We start from the raw sequence: 19,810 nt of genomic DNA, 5'->3' as shown, positions 1-19,810 counted from the left end.
CATGACTCACCGTGGTCACAGTTCTCCTCGTCACTGCGATCCACACAGTCATACACATCATCACATCGCCATCTGGAAGGGATACAGTGAGCTCTGTTCTGGCAGAGGAACTCGTCCTCTCTGCATTCTCTCACACAGTCACCCTGTCGATACAGCATGATATGGTTTAATTGCCTTGTGTGTCTGGCTTACGTTTTCAATCAAAAACAGGAAAAGTAACTTCTCTTAAAAGATTAGACGTTAGCCTGGTTTAAAGTGAATAAGACAATATCACTGCTGTTTTTACCTTGCACTTGTAGAAGAAGTACATACCTTGAATACTGAGTTTTATTTTCTCAGACATCCATAGGGACAGAATGTGAATTATTGGTTAAATTAAGAAGGGTGTCACCTTTAGTAAAAGATTTCGACCTTTTCTTACTCTTGAAATTGCTTTTATATATAATGCATTAGGAAAGACAAGTCTTTGAGCATGTAGTGTCTTGGGATTTCAAAAGAGCCCCATTTAACGTCCATTATTAGGTGACAGGTATACTGTGAACTACTGACACAGAGCAAAAAGTGCTATTTTAATCACAGAAAATCCCTTTGGGGTTTGCTAAACCAACTGCTTCAGTAAATGTACGAACTGAACTTGATTCCCAAACATATTATTTCTTATAAAGCATAAAATAAGCACAAATTAAGAATACAATATAAAAAAAAAAAATATTAACGAATTTGATGAGCATTCGCAGGCTACTGTTTTGCTGTTTTATCAGAAAAATGTACTCAACATTAAGTCATGATAAACTAACATTATTTTAACTGTGAAGTCCACATATTGAGAAAAGAACAGAACAGAGTCGAGGTTAAAGCAGGATAAAACATTAAGACCTGGAGGCCAAAAGAAACTGAAATACCTTCCAATCCCTGAAGGATAGTGGAGAGTATGTGTGCATCAGTAAGCAGAGATCATTTTAAATACTTCCCTAGGGAACTTCCCACTACTCTATATTTTGTTCAGGAGAAGGAATGTGTGCATTGGAATATTTATTCAATAAAAATAACTACAAATCATAACAGGTCATCTCTATCTCTGCTGTTTTTTGTCAATTTTTATCTCAATCACAATTTCTTCAACTGTTTAGTATTCTGCACCTGTTTGAAAAGATCTGTTTGAGGAACATCAACCAACAAGCTTTCCATAAAAAGCACAGTAAAAGGCACTGTGAGGATACAGCTAAAGGGACAATAGGGCAAAAACGATGAGTAACGTGCAATTTAATCACATCGGACAGTAAATAAATGTTTGAGTCTTTTTAAGCTACTTCTGGATTTTTCAACAGCTCTTTGAATAATGAAACAGGTATGAAACTCACCTCGTCTGAGGCGTCAGTGCAGTCGTTCTCGCCATTGCACTTCAGGCTGGCAGACACACAGCCCCCACTCGCACAGACATACTCGCTCGAGGAGCAAGACGGGACCACTGTGGAAAAGCAGGCGATCGATCAATCAATAAGTCAATTCACCGCCTGCTTTTTAAATTCAGGATACACATAGATCTATAGACACCTGGCTTCAAAATAAAACAACTTCTGTTAATGCCTGTGCTTTGTTCCCTTCCTCCTCTCAACTCAACTTCATTGCAGTTGTTGCTGAACAGATAAAATAAAATGCATTTTCAAATTTAATGGATGGCTTCTGACTTCTGAATCTCCAATATTTTCTTCCTACAAATGATTTTCTAGGGCTTTGTAGATGAGCTTAACCTATGAGATTTTAATCAGATCTCCCCCATTTGTAGAACAAAATCCAGTCTTTAGTAAAGTAAGAGATTCACATCCTTCTGATTTGATTAGTGGGTGAAAAGGTAGAGCACTATGGCAATGATTGATACAAAGCCAGATATTTACAGAGGATTCCAAGCAAACTCACAGATCCACATCACAGCTCAGAGAGTACAGCTAGCTGCTGGATCTCAACAGGAGTAAAAGGCTATTGGCCATTACTCAATTAATGACAGCGTGAGAATGTAACCATTCTTCAGGGTCATCTGTAAGAAGCTAATAAAATGCTCTTCATTAAAACACTATAGAATTTTAAAAGTACTTACAGTATGTATAACATTACAGATAGATGTGTGAGAGCCATTTCAAAGAATATTAAATTAAGTTCCAATGCAAATACTTCAGACATCTTTTCTTATACAGCAAGAACAAAACAAAGATTTAGAAGATCAGTAGATGCACAATATTTAGGGCAGTAACCACGTTTTCTAAACATGTGCCTTTATTTTGTCCCTTTAGTATGCTGCCTTTTGTATTCTGTTTGTCCGTTTTTGTATTCAAGAACAACTTTTAGTAGAACCCTATGAGCTTCAAAGAGGAAAACATACAAATTAATATTAATGATCTCTCATGGTGTACAGTAACTGCTCTTAAAACACACCACAACTCTGAAATTTCCTTAATGTAGGAAATTGTTTTACTGGTACTTTACTTTTTTTTAGGCATGAATAAATAAAAAATCTACAAATGCCTTTCTAAATCCCTTTTTGTCAATCATGTGGCACGTCTGGCACATAAACAAAGTAACGGGGCTATATTTGGTGTCAGAATCTACCTGCCAAAGATGGAACTGACTTTCTCACAGCTGGCAGCTTCAATAATAATACCTAAGGTCAATGAGAAAGAGCGTAACTCAGCAATGTGCACTTCACAGTTACTTCCACAGATGGCTCAAAAATGTTTCTGCAAAAGATAAAATAAACTGACAGCATTTAATTTCAGCATTTTGATTTGGAGCTTTCCCTCAGAGTGGCTTAGATCAGAAAAATAGAAATTTAATTCTTATTCTTAAGTAATGTGAATCACACAGACTCAAGGGCGTAGATCAAGATGCTGTGTCCAGTCATTATTTCTTCAAGTATTGTTTGCTCATATTGCATTTGACCTGATGATCTCTAGGTAACAAAAACAGTATGAGTGCCTATACACTACAGTCAATAACATAACAAAATGACTGACGACTTCTGAATTTATTTTCTTCAGAACCATCTTGTGAATTTGTTTTCTCTTTATAGAGCCACTCAGTAAAGTAAAAATAAATGCTACATTACCGAGCAGGAGAAGACCTCCGGGCTAAGGGCAAAATCCAAAGGCAATATAATTCACTTCAGGTAGATATTTCTCCTGTGGGCTAACTTCTCATTTCATTGTGAATGACACAGAAAAACAGGCCATCATTGCTGCTGTTCTTTGTCTCTGAAATCTGCACTATTAAAAAACAGTGCTTTACTATTACTACTTATTAATAGTATAGTACTTACACAGTACTATGATTATTTGTACTATTCCACTATTATTTTTACACATACCACATTGTGTACAATGTGAATACTTGTGAAAGTATTCAGACACTTTCTATAGTGTCCCAATTTATTTTAATTGCAAAATGATGTAAAACACGTTTTTTAACTGTTTTGTAACAAAACCTGCACAAACTGAAAACTTCTAAGGGTAAGATAAATTACAGTAATGTTAACAAAACCCAAAGAGGAAATAAGATATGATAATTGCATGGAAGTATTCAGTACTGGAAATTTGATATTTGCTCGCACTGTGGACTCTGTTCTATAAATAAACTCTGATGATTTTCAATAAAGAATGAAGTAGTGTCTCAGAGAGACTAATTGGAAACTTTAAATAATGACAGAAAAATGGCTGATGTATTAAACGGATATCTCACTAAGGTATGTACTGTACCAAGGAACAAAAACTGACAGCAGACTAAAGAAAGACAGAAATCTATTTTAATTAATGGCATAGCAGTGTTGCAGGAACTTGATGTGCTCAAGATAAACAAATATATCGGGCCCAGTTGTATTCTATCAATCTTAATTAAGGAAGACAGATTTTATTCATTTTCCCATAAACAAAACTCTTCTAGCAGTCAGTGAAGACAGGGCTAATACACATCAGCTGGAAAATTGCTATGGTAGCACTTACACATAAAAATACCACAAAACTGACGCAGGTATTTAAAGACCATTAAGTCTTACGTCTATAACATGTAAGGTTTAGAGACAATAATTAGAACTAAACCAGAGGGTAATCTGTATGGTAATTGTAGTCCTCAGGATAGTCAATGTGGATTCCGAAAATATCCATATTGCTTTGCAAGGATATGAGCTTATGAAGCGTATTATATCACATATTTTGATTTTGAGAAAGCTTTTGATAAAATTCCCCATAAAAATTAATTCTTAAATTGTAACATTATAAGCATCCAATGTAATGCAGGTAAAGAATGAATACTCAAACTTGATTTAATTAGCAGAGTAAGTTTTCTAGCAGTACTATCTATACTACAGTAGGACCACTGCTATTGCTGATATATTTCATGTAGATTCTGGTAAAGTTACTGTAAAGGTACTGTAGTAAACTAGTTAACTAGTCCAGTTCACAGACAATGCCAAACTGAAGAAACCACAAAGGAAATTCAAAATGATTTAGATGAAATCCAAGGCTGTGAAAATATACAGTATGTGCTAGTAACAAAAACATTAGTTACAAGTATTGGATGGGAAACACTGATGAAAAAAGATAATTATTAAAAATAACTTAGGTATTTATGTTGACAAATCATTTTTATTTTCCAGATACTGTGGGGAAGCAATAAAAAGGCACATAAAATGATATGATATACAGTATACTGTAGTTAAAAGCAAAGAGTTTAAATCAAGAAATGTAACATAAAAATGTACAATCCAAAGGAAATTAGTGCTCTGGAATCAGTCCAGAGAAGAACAATTAGATACTTAGCCAGCCTCCAAGGAATGTTCTGCACTAGCAGGCTAAATATGATGACTTTTAAATCTTGAAAAAGGGAATACTATGAGAGCACTTGATCAAAGTATTCAACACCATCAATTTCAATCCAACGGACCAGAGAACACAAACAGAAAATATGGGTGATGTAAGATGGTGTACGGAAGAAACTTGTATGTTTGTGTTGCAATGTGTTAAAAGAAGTAGATGCATATGAATTTTATGCTCAAGACACCTGTGACGTGCTGCAGATTCTAGTCAGATTTGTAACAGTTTCCTCTGGATAAATTGTGCCAGACCTTAATTTAGAACACACACAGTGTGTTATTCATACACATTTAATCACTCTGGTGCAGTCCCTTTATAATGCTGTAATTCAGTTATCCTCAGCATTAAAAATCCATCACACAGAGAGAAAGACTTTCTGCGTCAGTTTTCAACATGTCATCTGTAAAAGAATGCCAAGAATATAGAACATTGCATCTTGCCAACAAGCAGATCAAGTAGAATTAATTCAAAAGAAAATGGAAAAACACTGGAGACTAATGATGATAATGTGATATAATTGGATTGCTTTTCCAGAAATGTCCATATTATTATCTTAAACATTGTTCTTTAATGTCCAGGAGTAGCAAATTAGGATGAGACAGTATAGCATAGGTAAACGGACAGAGGTCCCATACAGTTGAAGGACAAATTCCAGCACAACAAAACATATTCCTCCCAGAAGAAAACATGTCTAGCAAGGAAAACAGATACAACATTTTACTTCTTTTCAAAGACTGTTTACAGTACTTTATGCATAAAGCCGCATACAACGGAAAGTTCGATTTCCACGGCCCACATTGCAGACTGTTCCAATACACTTCAGGAGAATTCTGGAGATGCACGCAGAGCAGTGAAGCCCAATGCATAACCTGGGCCTGGGTTATTTCTCCAGTTGTACTTGAGATACCACAGAAGACTACGAGGAGATCTGATTTAAGTATTCAAAAACCTTCAAAGTCACTGTCAAATTCAAAGAAGTGGAATTCTTCAAAATCAACGGATTGAAACACAATCCAGAAGACATGTGGCAACTGCTAAATGAGTTTGAATCTGTGAATAGGGTACACTTTGTTTCTACATTGTGACAGACTGGAATGAACTACCCAAGCTTTGTGATGCTGACTTCCTCTCATCTCGGCAGGGTGAGCACCATGGATCAATTAGCTACTAGCAACTAAATCAGTTTCATGAGCTAAGAGATCATTTTCCATACAGTGCACACGTTCAGATCACCTCTATCTCGTTTGTAACTTTCCTTATGTAACCACTAATCTGATGAAATTTTTAATTTGAAATCAGTTGGCAAATGACAATAAACGTACGGAGGTCAATAATTTGGTAGTGCACAGAACTCAAGAGAGCAGCTGTACGAAAAGTAGTATGGGGCTGAGGCACTGTGTGGAGTAGCATAGAGAGCAGTTTCAGGATCGCCACTCATTCCGATTTTTCAAAACAACCTTGTTTTGTACTCATTAGCAAACCTGTCTAATTTATAGATTTTATGCCACTAAAATAAATCTGACTCATCAGCAGACCCATCCAGACAGTTTTGCAGTGGCGCAAAAATAATAAAATGCCTGGAAACATATTTAGATTGTTCCTTTAACATTAAAGGAGGCCATGCTAAGATTTTACAATTTAGCGATAAAACCCCACCTAGAAAATTTTCACCATGACATACTGTACATTACTGGTTGCCACTACACTAAGCAGGTATTGCAGCATGGGGTATAATCCAGAGAGTTGACAATGAGTAAGATACAGCAGGGCTGAAGGGGAAGTCATGTGTGGCTGGAATGAAACAATTGAATCTTTTTGCCTCCAGGCAAGCAAGATTTCCCAAACATTAAATGGAGGCTTTCAGAATTCTGAAAGGCACCAGCAAAGTCACTTCAAACTTTTCCATCTAAAACCCAACATACTGCCTAAGCCAGAGGGCATAAATGGAAATTAAATGAAACTTAGTTCAGAACTGAGAGCAAGATCATCTTCTTCAGAAAAAAGGTGATGAGTGTAAATGCTGAGTCACTGGAACCATTAAAACGAATCTTGGTACAGGCTCCTGAATCATTCAAGTACTAACAACTAGACAGGTGGATGATGGGCTGAGGGGCCCCCTTTCCTTCAGAACCTTTCTCATTTTCTTCAGATCTTTTCAATCTTTGTTTTGGAGAAAACCTCAAAGGTCCTCAGAAGAGATTAAATAAATTCTGCGTTTTGCCCTCTTACACACAGAATCGTTCTTTATTTTCAGCTGATTATAACTACTATGCCTGTTGGGTTTTTTTTTGTCATCAAAACATGGTAACTCCAAGGATTGTCTGCAAAGTTCAAAGGTTTGAAGTAATGTTTTCATGGTTATATCTGTGTTCCAGACAAATAATAGAATGAGTTGACCTCCCAGGCAGTAAAATAACTGCCCTGTTGCATCACACCAGGCTTTTTTCAGTTTGTTAGGAAATAGCTGGAAAGAAAGAATGCACACTACTGCCAGTATTAGCCAAGTTTTAAAACTGCATTCTGACAACCTGTCTCACTGTTTCCATCAGAAATCTCCGACTCTCGAACCATCAAACTTCCTTCACTAAATACGTAAAATAAGCTTTTTTATAACATTCACAATATCTTCCCAAGCTAACAACGCCTAGAGAATCATGTCCAGACACTTTAAAGTAATTATGTCCTGACACACATTCATGTTGAGGGACAGCAATCAGTGGACAAAGGAACATGTGCTTTCCATATCTTGAAAGAAAGTTCAACTGCATGTTTAAATTTTAATTTTTATTTTAAGATTTAATAATTTAATAATTTTAAGATGACGATATAGGAATATGTGAGAGAAAATTAAATTTTTCAATTTTGTAAATGGAAAATTAAACAACACATTAAACTAACTGACTTCCATTTGGTTTGAGGAAAATGATTTTATTTAAACCTAGATACATTAATAAAATCCTAAAAATATAATGCTATATTGAACCCATCTCAGTGGAGACAACTTATGGAGTGGGGCAATGGAAGAGTTTCAGTGTCATTCTACAATTTGATATAGAAATAAATGTACAATGTTTCTTACCTTCTTATAAGGGCTTCTTAAAATCTTTTTTCATTAAGTGACACTTTTTCACTATAAGTAAGCCAAGAAATGATATTTTCCCAGCTCCCTTCTGATCTTTCTAGTTACCATTAAAAAGAAAAAACACTTCCTGTGCTCTCCAAGACTCGAGCTGACTGATTAAAAACGTACACAGCTAATTAGCAGTGTTGGTTAGACTGCTATTGCATTATTACAGCTAAACAAAGTTTAGGTTCTGAATGACTAACTGAAGAGTATTTACTTGAAAACAGCAGCACAGGATTTTTTTAATGAACCTACTGTAGGTGTTAGGCACTTTTTAACATGCAACCCACACAGCTGGTCATTTCCTGGCAAATTTGTGTCTGTACTTTATGGAAAAAAAACAGCTCATGCTGTGTTCTAATCAGAAATATCATTTATCTTTTCACAGAACCTCTAGAGAGTCATTCCGCCTCAAAACATAGCTGCACATATCTGCTCATACTTTACCTTTCACAAGGAGAACTGGTTTACATATGTGGCTCCTTGATCATTGTTTTTTTTATTTAGAATCCTTAAATATGCAAAACCAAAACTGTAACATGAATGCCTTTGTATGGTGCTGTTTTCGAATGAAAAATCCTTCGTTTTTTCATGTATTAAAAGCTATCTTTGTTCATAAAAAATATACAGCTATGATCCAAACATTCCTTCCCCCTTCTGTGATTTCTATTAATGAACCTGTAGCAGCTTAAAAAAGTGGAGGAGCATTTTAACACCATTAATTGCTCCTTTGCCCCTGCTCCCCAGTACCCTTTTTCGATGAAGTGTTCAGCACATGATGGATGGAAAGTACTGTGGTCTTGTCATGAATTTATCCTTTCATGCAATAGTTCCCACCTTTACTCTCTTTCGAGTCATCCATCACTGTGCCATTCCTTTACTTACTACTGTAAATACCTGGAATCTTAGAAGAGGTAATGAAATCAGTCATATACAGTATGGAATTATTCCATTCAAGAAATATACACTAATGAGAAAGCAGAGTGTAATGTCCCTGCTCTCTGATGCAGCTGTGTCCTAAATACTGTTCTTTTTAAAATGATTACAAGCTTCTGATTGGAAATAATAGTTTCAAAAAGTACATGTTCATATTGTTCACACTGAGCTTTGTGACCCGTTTCCCCTAGTTACATTACATTACAGCATTTTCTTGAGAGACACTTTTTGTCTTTTCTGTACAAGTAATTTTTCTAAGTACTGTAAAGGTCACAATCTGAGGGCATTTAGACAGTATAATGTATTAAGGCACACACACAGATGTGCCCCTACAGCAGCTGATGCAAGACATGGTTCATGAATATTATACAGAAGAGGATGAACTCTCATCATTATTGTATGCTTAACAGGGAACACTTTTCTACTTTAAAGAACTGCAACTTAACTAAAATTATATCTGGCTTACATTAGCTTATTTTTCTTACTGTGTGGGTGTGCTTTCCACTCCTTGGACTGCCTTGTACACTCCTTGGAGTATGTTTGTGGTTTGCAGCAACAAACCAGATACTGAACAACCCTTTTTTAAAACTCTTTTCAAGCAAGAGTTCACTCTGTTGCCTTGCAGTACTGCATGTGCAGCCAGTGAGAGTGTGGGGGTGGCACTGCTGTTTGGAGTGAAGGGGGCATTTTCATGTTTGAAAATGTAATGAAGCATCTCTACCTTGGTCGCAGTTGTCTTCGTCTTCCCCCAGCTTGCAGTCCTCCTGACCATCACAGAGCCATTTCAGCGAAATGCACAAGTTATTTAAGCACTGGAACTGATCCTTCGAGCAACGTGTTTCACAATCTTTCTGCAAACACAGAGAAAGACATGTTAATTTGTGAAATTAACTGAATAGAGACTGTACATAAGGGTACAATTTTGGAAAGTCATAATTAGTTCGACCAGTATATGCTCTAGCTTCCAGTGTACATTGAGCTTTATGGCCAAGCTTGGGGCATAAGTTAGCATCCTACACTGACTGTCTGTAGGCACTAAACCTTAATGGTCTTGAATAGAAAAGACTGCAGAGGGACCTGATAGACGTACTCAAAATTCTCAAGGGTACTGACAAGGTGAACCCGGAGGACTACTTCACAATAACCAGTGAAACACTAACCAGAAGGCATGAGTGGAAACTACTGTATGTGGAAATGCATTTAAAACTGACAACAGGAGGCATTTCTTTCACTAAATGGTTGTGTGGGTATGGAACAAGCTACAAGTCATGTGGTTGACGTCTATACCCATTTCAGTCAAGAAACTGCTGGATCAGATCAATTAATTACTAAATACCATGTGCCAGTTGGCCTCTCCTTATTTGTGGATTTTCTTATGTTCTTTTGACTCGGCTCCTCCAGTGTAGGCCACAGGCAGCCTCAGGGCAGGATTCTGGGTATGGAGGCACACTAATGGCAGAATTCATCTAGAGTAGGTGATCAGTGGTCGGCCAGAATCTTTTGCCATGTGACTTGTGAGAGAGCATGCAGTGACATCCGGGAAATATTTCTTCTCCTCCAATTGGCACTTTCCGGTCAGACACTGTGGAGCTCCTGGTGTGTCGAAAGATGAATGACTGTGCCAGGCAGGTGGGCCAGGGAACATGTCTGCAGATCCTCATTCTCCCTATACAGTAAAGAGGCTGTACCTGTGGTTTTTTCTTAAATGGCTGGCGTTTTCAAGTTGAGTGGGTATATAATAAAAAATATAATGGAAAATTCTAATTTCTTTAAAAAATTGAATATCAGTGGTGGTTTATATAGTAATATAAAACTGTAGTTTGTAAGAAACAAAAAGATAGTCCTAATATTTGTATTATTACTTCATGTACATTATTCTAATGAAAAGATTCATGTTTACTTTGTCCTAGAAGAATGTGTTGAAAAAGAAAAAACATTAAACTTTGACATGTTTGTATTCTACAGCTTTCAGATGAACAGTCCCCTCCTGTGATCTTTCTCTGCAAAAATTAACACATGTTTTTCACTCAGAATTGAAAAAATGCATATTCTGTCTCACGTGAGTAGCAAGAGGGAGTCCTGCCCCTCCAGTGTACTGAGAAGCTTTTGTGGGCACAGTCGCATGGGAATAATTGTGTTCGTGGGCACCGTAATTACACACACATAAGAGTAACCTTACACAGCAGAGATTATGATAAATAATGTATTGGTTTGCTCTTCGGAACTTGTAGGTTGCTCTTTAAGTACATTCTCCACTGTATCCCTGAATTAGTCATCCTCATCCAATTAAGTTGTGAATTCAATTTGTTCTTGTATAGTGCAGTATTTCATTCTTGATTCCAGCTGTTTAACTAAAGTGTTTGTACTGTATGTGTCTATTGCTACACAAATAAATAAGTCATGTAAATTATTTTCCATTATTAAGAAAGTTCAGAGTCATGTGTTTCTTTTGGTGTTGAAGTCATCAGAAATGAAAGAAATGAAATTTACAAAAACATATTTCATAAGATTAAGACAAGATAAGCTCTTTTTAATTACAACAAAATATTTCAACATGCAAAAGAACACTTTGAAACTGAAAAGCAAATATGATCATTTTTGCATACTTGAATTTTTTTTGGTGATGGAAAAAGATTTAGGTATTTTAATAGAACACAGGGTGGCACGGTGGCTGCCTTTCAGCTCTTGAGTTCTTGGTTCTGTTCCAGACTGAACCTGCCTTCTATGTGGAAGTTGCACATTATTCTCAAGTGTTTTTCCAATTGCTCAGGTTTTTCTGAAGATCTGCAGAATAAGTCTGTTTCTGTGATAGACCGGATACAGTTGTGTCCATACCCTGTGCTCCAGGATTAAGCAGTTTTTTAATGACAGCTGGACAGACTATACCATTTTCTACTTACAGTATAAATTACATTTTCTGGCAGTAACATACTGTAGGATTCAAAAAGGTTTATAAAGTACAGGCATTCTTCTAACTTGAAAACAGCGGGCAACAAAAACTATATTATTAATTCACCTGTGGCAAAGCAAGGCTGGGACTGGCTCATTTTAAATATTATTCCATGCTGAATGGTAAAGAAAAACAAACACCACATTTCAGCTGTGGAGCATTCTTTATAAGCCTTTTTTGAGCCTTCATCTGAAGAAGGCTCCATGGCCAAAAAAGTGTCTCTTTTATTTTCTTCACCTTTCAACATGGAATGAATCTTTACCTGTTCCTTTACAGCCTACTCATGCTGAAGCAGCTACTGTACCTGCTCAAACGTCACTTTTAATATCTGCACGCCCATGTTAATTATCCTAAAATATACAGTAGCAGCAGTGGAAAGGATCATTATGACCATTCACTAACCTCATCAGAACTGTCAGCACAGTCGTGATCCCCATCACACCGGAATCGTGCCGAGACACATTCCCCATTCGCACAGACAAAGTCTTTCGAATTGCAAGTCGGAGGTTCTAAGGATAAAAGAAAACCAAAGACAAAACAATATGAGCAATACAGTAAGGAAACACTTCCTAATCCTCAATAAATTGCAATTCATGGCCATCTCACCCTGTTTTTTTTTGTTGTTAGTGGGACTTACTGTTGGGTCTGCCTCTGTCTGCACTGAAATGACAAAAAGGCTCTCCCTGCTTGCCAGTTTGTTTTCTTGATTATCGCCTTTTTAACATCCGGACTCTATTGCTATGTGCATTATAAGCAGTGACATTTGTGGGTGATGGCTGCAGAGAAAACTTTATTAATTCCTGTATGCTTAGTCTCCAGCCTGAGAAAAATAAAATCAGGAGACCTTCACTCTACTGTAAATTGGGAAGATTAAATCAAGGCCTTTGTGTTGATAAGCAAGGGGACCAACTTATTTTCATATTTTGCCATGCATATTTTCCTAATACTGTAGCTTGAAGTAATTATTAATTGGTGCATTGAAACAGAAGAGTTACACAGCTGACAGTTTCTAACCTCTTTTTATATCATAAGCTGGATTTTCTTACAATCTTTACAACTGAGGTTGCCACTTTTGCAAACAATATCAGAAATAAATAAGACTCTGCAATTATATTTATAGTATATGAAATAATGTTCCTTATTTATCTAGTTTAATATTTCCTTCAGGAGCACAGCCGAGAAATATCATTAAACATTTGGTACCATTTATTTTTATATTGATGGTTTAAGGTAAATATAAACTACGAAGTTCATTTAATTGTGAATGTACTTTTTACCATCATTTAAAAGCTTCCCAAATATTTATCTTGACAGAGATAAAACATCTGGACAGTGCTCAAATCAATCATCTAGTGGGCGTTATTAGAAACATTTCTATGTATTTAGCGATTAGTACACTCACTGAGATACTGTGACTCAAAGTTCAATCAGACTTCACCACTCAAAAGGCAATTTCTATTTCCTCACATTCCAGCCAGTGGTTATTTATGTTTTCAAAAGATCATGATTCAAAGGATCACCAGTCTAATCTTTGGTAAAAGGGCAATTAAAGGGCACATTTAGAAATGTTCTTTCCTAAAATATAATCTAAAATTCTAAAACCATTTATTATCACAACAATGAGACAAATATGAAATGTTGCTAGTGTTTTAGTTATTACTTAACTCACTTTTATTAGGCAACTTAGAATTTAGATAAGCAAAAGAAAATTAAATTTAGTTTCTGTGGTAAAGAGAGCTTGTCACATGCCTTTTATCTTTGGCATAAAAGGGGCATGGGGCTGAACCAGCTTAATTACACTGAGCAATCAGAAAGTCCAATTGCAAAGGCATTCAAAAACAGAACAAAGGAAGTACATAAAGGGTGCTAATAAGGGAGCTAATAATTAATAAGATGACAATAGGTAGAGCTCCAATTCTAACTATACTGAGAAGATAATTGCTCATTTTGGGAGTAGTCTTAATGGAGTCAGCATTATTTTTTAAGAGCTGTGTCTCTGTTTTCAGTGGTTATGATACTCTGAATATGTAACAAAAAGTAACAAGATGATGAGGTTATTAGGACTTTGTACTCACAGTACATCTCAAATTAGACTAGAGGACTAAATGACACAATACCAGCAATGAAGATCCGAGGAATCGCAGTGAGAACATGGCATGGACATTTCTCACTGAAAACATCAGACTAATGACTGAGGGTCCTATCGGATTAAATGTACTGTAGGTGTGCAAGGTCCCAGTCAGACTGTTGTGCCACAGACTCCAGCTCTTCACTGCTTCACCACCTTGTGCTCTGATTCTGAACAGTCACTAAATGCCAGCAGTCCTTGTAGCTTATTCCTATGCCTCAGTGAAATCAAAGGGTTTAAAACTGGGGATAGATTACCTCTGTATTCATACAATGGATGATTGCAATGGAAATATACTATATAGCACAACAGCAAAACAAATACACTGACTAGACTGTTCTGTTTTTTTCTCTCCTTTTAGAAATTAATAAAATAAATATATTAACAACCATGAACCTATACAACTTCAAAATATACTGCCAAGGCCTAATAAGGTATTTATGAGTAACAGATTTGGTTATCTTTTCAGACATCCATACATGTTTTTTAAAGGAAACTTTTATTAGCTCAGCAACAGCCCAGCTGGCACAATCGTAAGTCTGATTGTAAGCAGTAAAGACAACGGACTGGAAAAGAGTCAGTGAATCTTGTGAGGTCCCATGCAGAAAGGCCTGAATAAAGAAAAACGACTAAAAAAGGCTCTGAGTGCATGTTAATATCATGAAGAGAACAGAAGTGGTACCACACACCTTTATTATTTTATGTTCTTACACAAAGGGAATGCGGAACGACATACCCTCCCATAATTCTGAAGCTGATACCTGGCTTCTCTCAAGAAATGGCTGGATGAGATCTACAGTACTAAAACCCAATAAGACAGATGGGCTAAATGGCCACCTCGGAGTCATCACCTTTCTTATGTTTTTAATTTGAATTGGCATTCAGGTGCATGAGTGAACACAGGAGATTTAGCAAATTTCAGATTTCTAAGATTCTAATAGCCCTAATCTAAGAGATTCAAAGCTCATCCTATGTGTTGCTGAACTCAAGGCTTATCATGATTCTAAGTAGTAAACCAGTATTTGCATTTCTGTGACAGCACAACCAATATTCTTTTTACAAATGAACATCACCATAATGATCATGATTTCTTGTGTTCTTTCATCATCATGTGCTTTCCTGTCTGTTTTGATGGACAGAAGAAAACAAAACAAAAATACGGAAGAAAAGACAGGTTCTTACCGCAGTTCTCTTCATCTGAACCGTCTCCACAGTCTATCTGACCATCACACCTCCAGTGGTCTGGGATGCAGTTGTTATTCTTACAACAGAATTCATGAGGTCCGCACGTCTTCTCATCTTAGGGAGAGAAAAAACAAAAACATGTGTCCTTTCAAAGAATCTCTTAATAAAAGAACAAAACTGTACGTTTTCCAAATTTTGTCAGTGACTCTATTGATTTAGAGACAAGTATTCACGACATTTGGCATTGTATTCTGAAATATGTTTTTAAGACATTGCCTTTTTACATTTAAAGGAAAGCCTTTGGCCAGTGTGAACTGTCTTTACATTATATATGTGAAACCAGAACACTGAACACCAAAATGATGCAGAAGCTACAGATGACCCAAAGATTCAAGGAATGCCTATGCTTAAAAAACCTAGACAAATGTGTTAGAGCACAAACAGGAGGGTGAAAACTATTATAAGACTACAATAATACATTGGCAAAGGGCTTTACTCATACTGTATCAAAAACATCATCCCTGGATCAAGGAAACACTAAACACCTAGTCAAAGTGTGGCCAAGAAAGTAAGATCAATCAATTGGAACGAGCAAGCTGGAGGGTAGTAGCAATGGGCAAACAGAAATCGATGGGTGGCCTTCATTCAGAAGTGACTCAGTAAAGGTTTAATGCAACAATGACAATGCTCTCTTTACAATATCATAATTACCTTATCATAGTCTAAAGCTCAGACACATACAAACATGTGCTTTATTTGATGATTTATACTACCATACTTTTGAAATAGCTATTTTATTCTTTTGCCTATTTTATTTTAATCATCTTAAAATGACTGCACACCGTTGTACTGTATGTCCAGCAGTTATGCTCAGCTGTATTTAGCAGCCATTTCCAGCACTCGAAATCAGAAATGAAATAAAGTTTTAAAGCACTGTCAGAAATGTAATCCAAGTGTCCTAAAATGGATAAATATATAATGCATTATTAATGGACATATCACAATGTCATGTTTGAGTGCTAATTCCTGGGTTTAATGCAGCATTATCAGAATTCTAATTGGATTCAAAGCTGCTGTAGAATATAAGGCTTTGTTTTTCACTGCAGGGTAAAATTCGCCTCTTGTACTTGAGAAACAGGCAGATGCTGTATGATGTACTTGTAATATCTACAGAAAGGTTTTTGCTGATGGGAAAATAGACAAATATGAATTATGAGAATCTCCTGAGAAGAAAAATGCTCATACAGAGGTAAAGGACTTTTTACTTTAAACATCTCAATTCATATTCAAATATACTGTAAATAATGGATTATCTGTTCTATATACACAGACTGTACTGTCTATTTATTTTTTATACATAAATAGCATTAACTGTTTATGTATACAAATAGAGGCTGTGGGCCATTTAATATTTTTTGGTTTTATGTTTTTTGAATGGAAAACACAAGTTTGGGAAGGGAATTAAAATTATTCTAGATTGCTTCAAATATAATTTGAGTTTCTAATTTACCAGCTGCATAGCTGAACATAACTTTTTCAATCTTATTTTCATTGTGTTGCAAACTGTGAAAATATTGGCCACACTGCACCAGTCGCAATAAGGTCACACTGCCTTGTAGGATCTGCTGTTTTCTTTACTAATTAGAACAAACTTGCCCTTGCAAAACACGTTCATTACTGTGACCTACAAACACATTTCTAAGATGTCACAGGAGTGTAATTGCTACCCATGCATGAAAAAGAAACCACATTTTTTTCTCACCTGTTATATACTTTCATTATAGTATAAAAACCTAAACACAAACCAATAAGATATGAGAGTTATATTTAAGGCTGTACTGGAGCAGTACAGTATGCAAGCATGTGAGATACTGTATAAACTCTCTCGTCCAGACACTGAATACGTGCTTTGTATTATATATATATATTTTAATTTCTAAGGAAGATTTTTTATTTAGGTTGAAAAAATATACAAAACTTTCTTCAGTCCTCAAATTCCAAACATTAGGAACAACAAGTTGCGCACACCTAATGTAGCAGTAGCATAGCTGAGCATGAAAACTGCCCTATTGTTTTGTTGTGCAAATTCAACAAGAGTGAAGGGAACAAATATTAAGAACTGGTTCAGAGGTTATACAACTGCCAGGAAATGGCTATGTTTCATTGATTAAGCTTTGTCTTCTCTATACGTCTAAAGTACAAATGATCAATACTTCGCATTGCATTTCCTCACAAAACAAGTGTGTCTCCTTGTATGCCTATATTCATTTATAAAATTATTTTAACCTGTTAACTGTAAGCTGGGACAGCAGTCTTAAACCTAGAGAAGAAAGAGAAATTTCCAAAACTTATTGAATTATTAAAAAATGACAAAAAACCTTGTTTTGATAACTTCCTGAAAACCAGGTTTCACTCTTCGAAATTGAAACACAATTTCTTTATAAATAAAAGGAATGGATGCATACATATTGCGTATGCGTTGCACCTTTGTGAAATCGCTGCAGTAGGTGCATCAAAAGATGTCTCAGTCAAGTCCACCTAAGATCATGTTTCACTGCAGCAGCTGGATAAATTATTCATGAAGGATAAATGAAAATATCCATTATGTCCCGGTATGACACTAATGAAATCTTTGGAAGTGACTTGGTGAAAAACAATATCTTGTTTCCATGTTTTGGCTCATTACATTTCCCATAGTGTTGCTAAATGTCACTTCAAGGGATTAATCTATTCCCATATAAAATGTATGTGTTAACTGGCATAATCAGAACACAGGTAGCAGGCTTTCTGAAGACCTGTTCAGCTAAGTTTTTAAACTTCACTTGTGACAACAACACATGCACAGAGAATTCTCACCCTGACCAAAGCTACTTCTCTGTTTATTGTGTTGGAATTGCCTTATAATATACATCCTAGTGCCTATTAACATACATAATGAGAAGCACTTGTGCACAGTGGATTAATCGCAGTATTCACTACAGTATGTTGTGTTACAATCTCTTAAACTGTCCGCAGTGAAGTTGTGTTGCTAATTCAACTGAAACGACACTATTACATCACAATTTTCTAAAAACATGTAACACTTTTGTCATGATCAATTAAACAGACGATTTGTTCAATTGAGTATTTAGAGATCATTCAAGACTAAAATCTAAAGTTCTTCAGCCTTCAAGGAAGAGTCTTTAAAAACAGGTGATCTACTGTAACACTAACAGACCCCCGTTTTAAGTTCTGCTTAGTTCTCAGGGTATTGGTACTACTGTACTTTATTTGTTAACAAACAATATTTTATGAAAAGCAATGAAAGAGAAATGTCTAAATATTGATAGACTTAATTCCATTCCATTCAAATATGTTTCACATTGGTTTAATAAACCAATTGAACAATTATATTTTACTTATGTAAAGTAGTGCCATTCAATGTCATGCATCTTATGGTACTACAAAAATACATTAATAACAAAGAAAAGTAAAAAGTTTCAAGTTTTAAAAATGTTCACGGATTCAGAGTTTCTTAAGGAAACATGGAAAATTCCTCAGCTTTGGTGCACAGACAGAGAAGGCTCAGTCTCCCACAGTTTTCAACATGTTCTCTGGCAGTTTAGAGAACTGCACTGGCTGAATGTAAGCTACAGTACAAAAAGTGTGTGAATACATATGCAAAAGGTCCCTCAAATATGGCACAGTGAAAATTCACAATATAAAGCTTTACAGCAAGATCTTGAAATGAAATCCTATCTGTATTTTACAAACAACCAGAGTAGTGACTGCAGCATGACACTCCAAGCAGATTTAGATTATGTGTGGACAAAAGTTGATTTTGTCAGTTGGTATTTGGAGATCCCTGCTAGCAGGGGCTATGCTATTCAATTCTAGAAAAAAAAGGAAGCAAATACAACTTTCTCAGCATTAATCATAGCCAAACAGGATCTGACTTGAGCAATGTTACATCAATGGAGAAGGATAATTAAACGGCATTCCAAATACAGTGTTGATAGCTTAGAGTAGGATCAGAAAGGACACCAATGTGTCTGACTGGAGCATTTGGAGTCAATTTAAAATGATCAAGTATGAACATCAGATTTTTAAATTTAATAATCTAATATTTAGAACCAACTAAAATAGACTGTATTATCAGTTTATAGAACCCTCCCTAAAAGAAGCCCAAGATCAATGACCTTGTGGAACAGATATACCCTTTAATAATCTTGAATTATCTGGGAAAGTATACAGTACATAGTACAGGCCTGGTTAGGGTCCAGTCTGAACCCTCAGAGATTTACTGTATGTTTTACTCAGCACATGCATTAGAAAGAAATATCCAGAACAAAACCAGACAAAAAGCAATAATCTCATTTTATTGTCTTAATTCATTCTAAATTCTGAAGTTGTAGCACACCCAGGTCTTCTCTAATACCACTTATATAATATATATATATTTTTTCCCTAATATTTAATTAGGGAAAAAATATTTAATATTGCCTTCAAAAAAATGAAAACAAATAAAGAAAGGAATAATGAATCTTTTATTTCCACTATCACATTTACTTACTGGCAATGGGAGAAACGGTATGTATGCTGGTAAGGCAATAAAAAAACTTCTGGTGTGTACTTATGACAGGTTGACA

The 19,810-nt window shown here is 35.8% G+C and overlaps 1 protein-coding gene across 4 annotated transcripts in view; it reads right to left on the bottom strand.

Moving 5' to 3' along the window:
* The window catches only part of LOC148649503 (low-density lipoprotein receptor-related protein 1B-like), a 469,917-nt gene that overhangs the window by 47,586 nt on the left and 402,521 nt on the right, over positions 1–19,810 (bottom strand). For all 4 annotated transcript variants that reach the window (XM_088606296.1, XM_088606292.1, XM_088606294.1 and 1 more), the window contains 5 exons: positions 15,180–15,296; positions 12,272–12,378; positions 9,641–9,770; positions 1,362–1,468; positions 11–143 (listed from right to left, as the gene is read on the bottom strand). In XM_088606296.1, the coding sequence (XP_088462422.1) occupies positions 11–143; positions 1,362–1,468; positions 9,641–9,770; positions 12,272–12,378; positions 15,180–15,296 (594 nt within the window). The remainder of the gene's footprint in view (positions 1–10; positions 144–1,361; positions 1,469–9,640; positions 9,771–12,271; positions 12,379–15,179; positions 15,297–19,810) is intronic.

Source organism: Lepisosteus platostomus, chromosome 14 (genome assembly GCF_059453375.1).
Source record: "Lepisosteus platostomus isolate fLepPlt1 chromosome 14, fLepPlt1.hap1, whole genome shotgun sequence".
Taxonomy (NCBI): Eukaryota; Metazoa; Chordata; class Actinopteri; order Semionotiformes; family Lepisosteidae; genus Lepisosteus; species Lepisosteus platostomus.
Note: the sequence above shows the minus strand (reverse complement) of the source record. Positions and strands in the feature narration are given on the sequence as shown.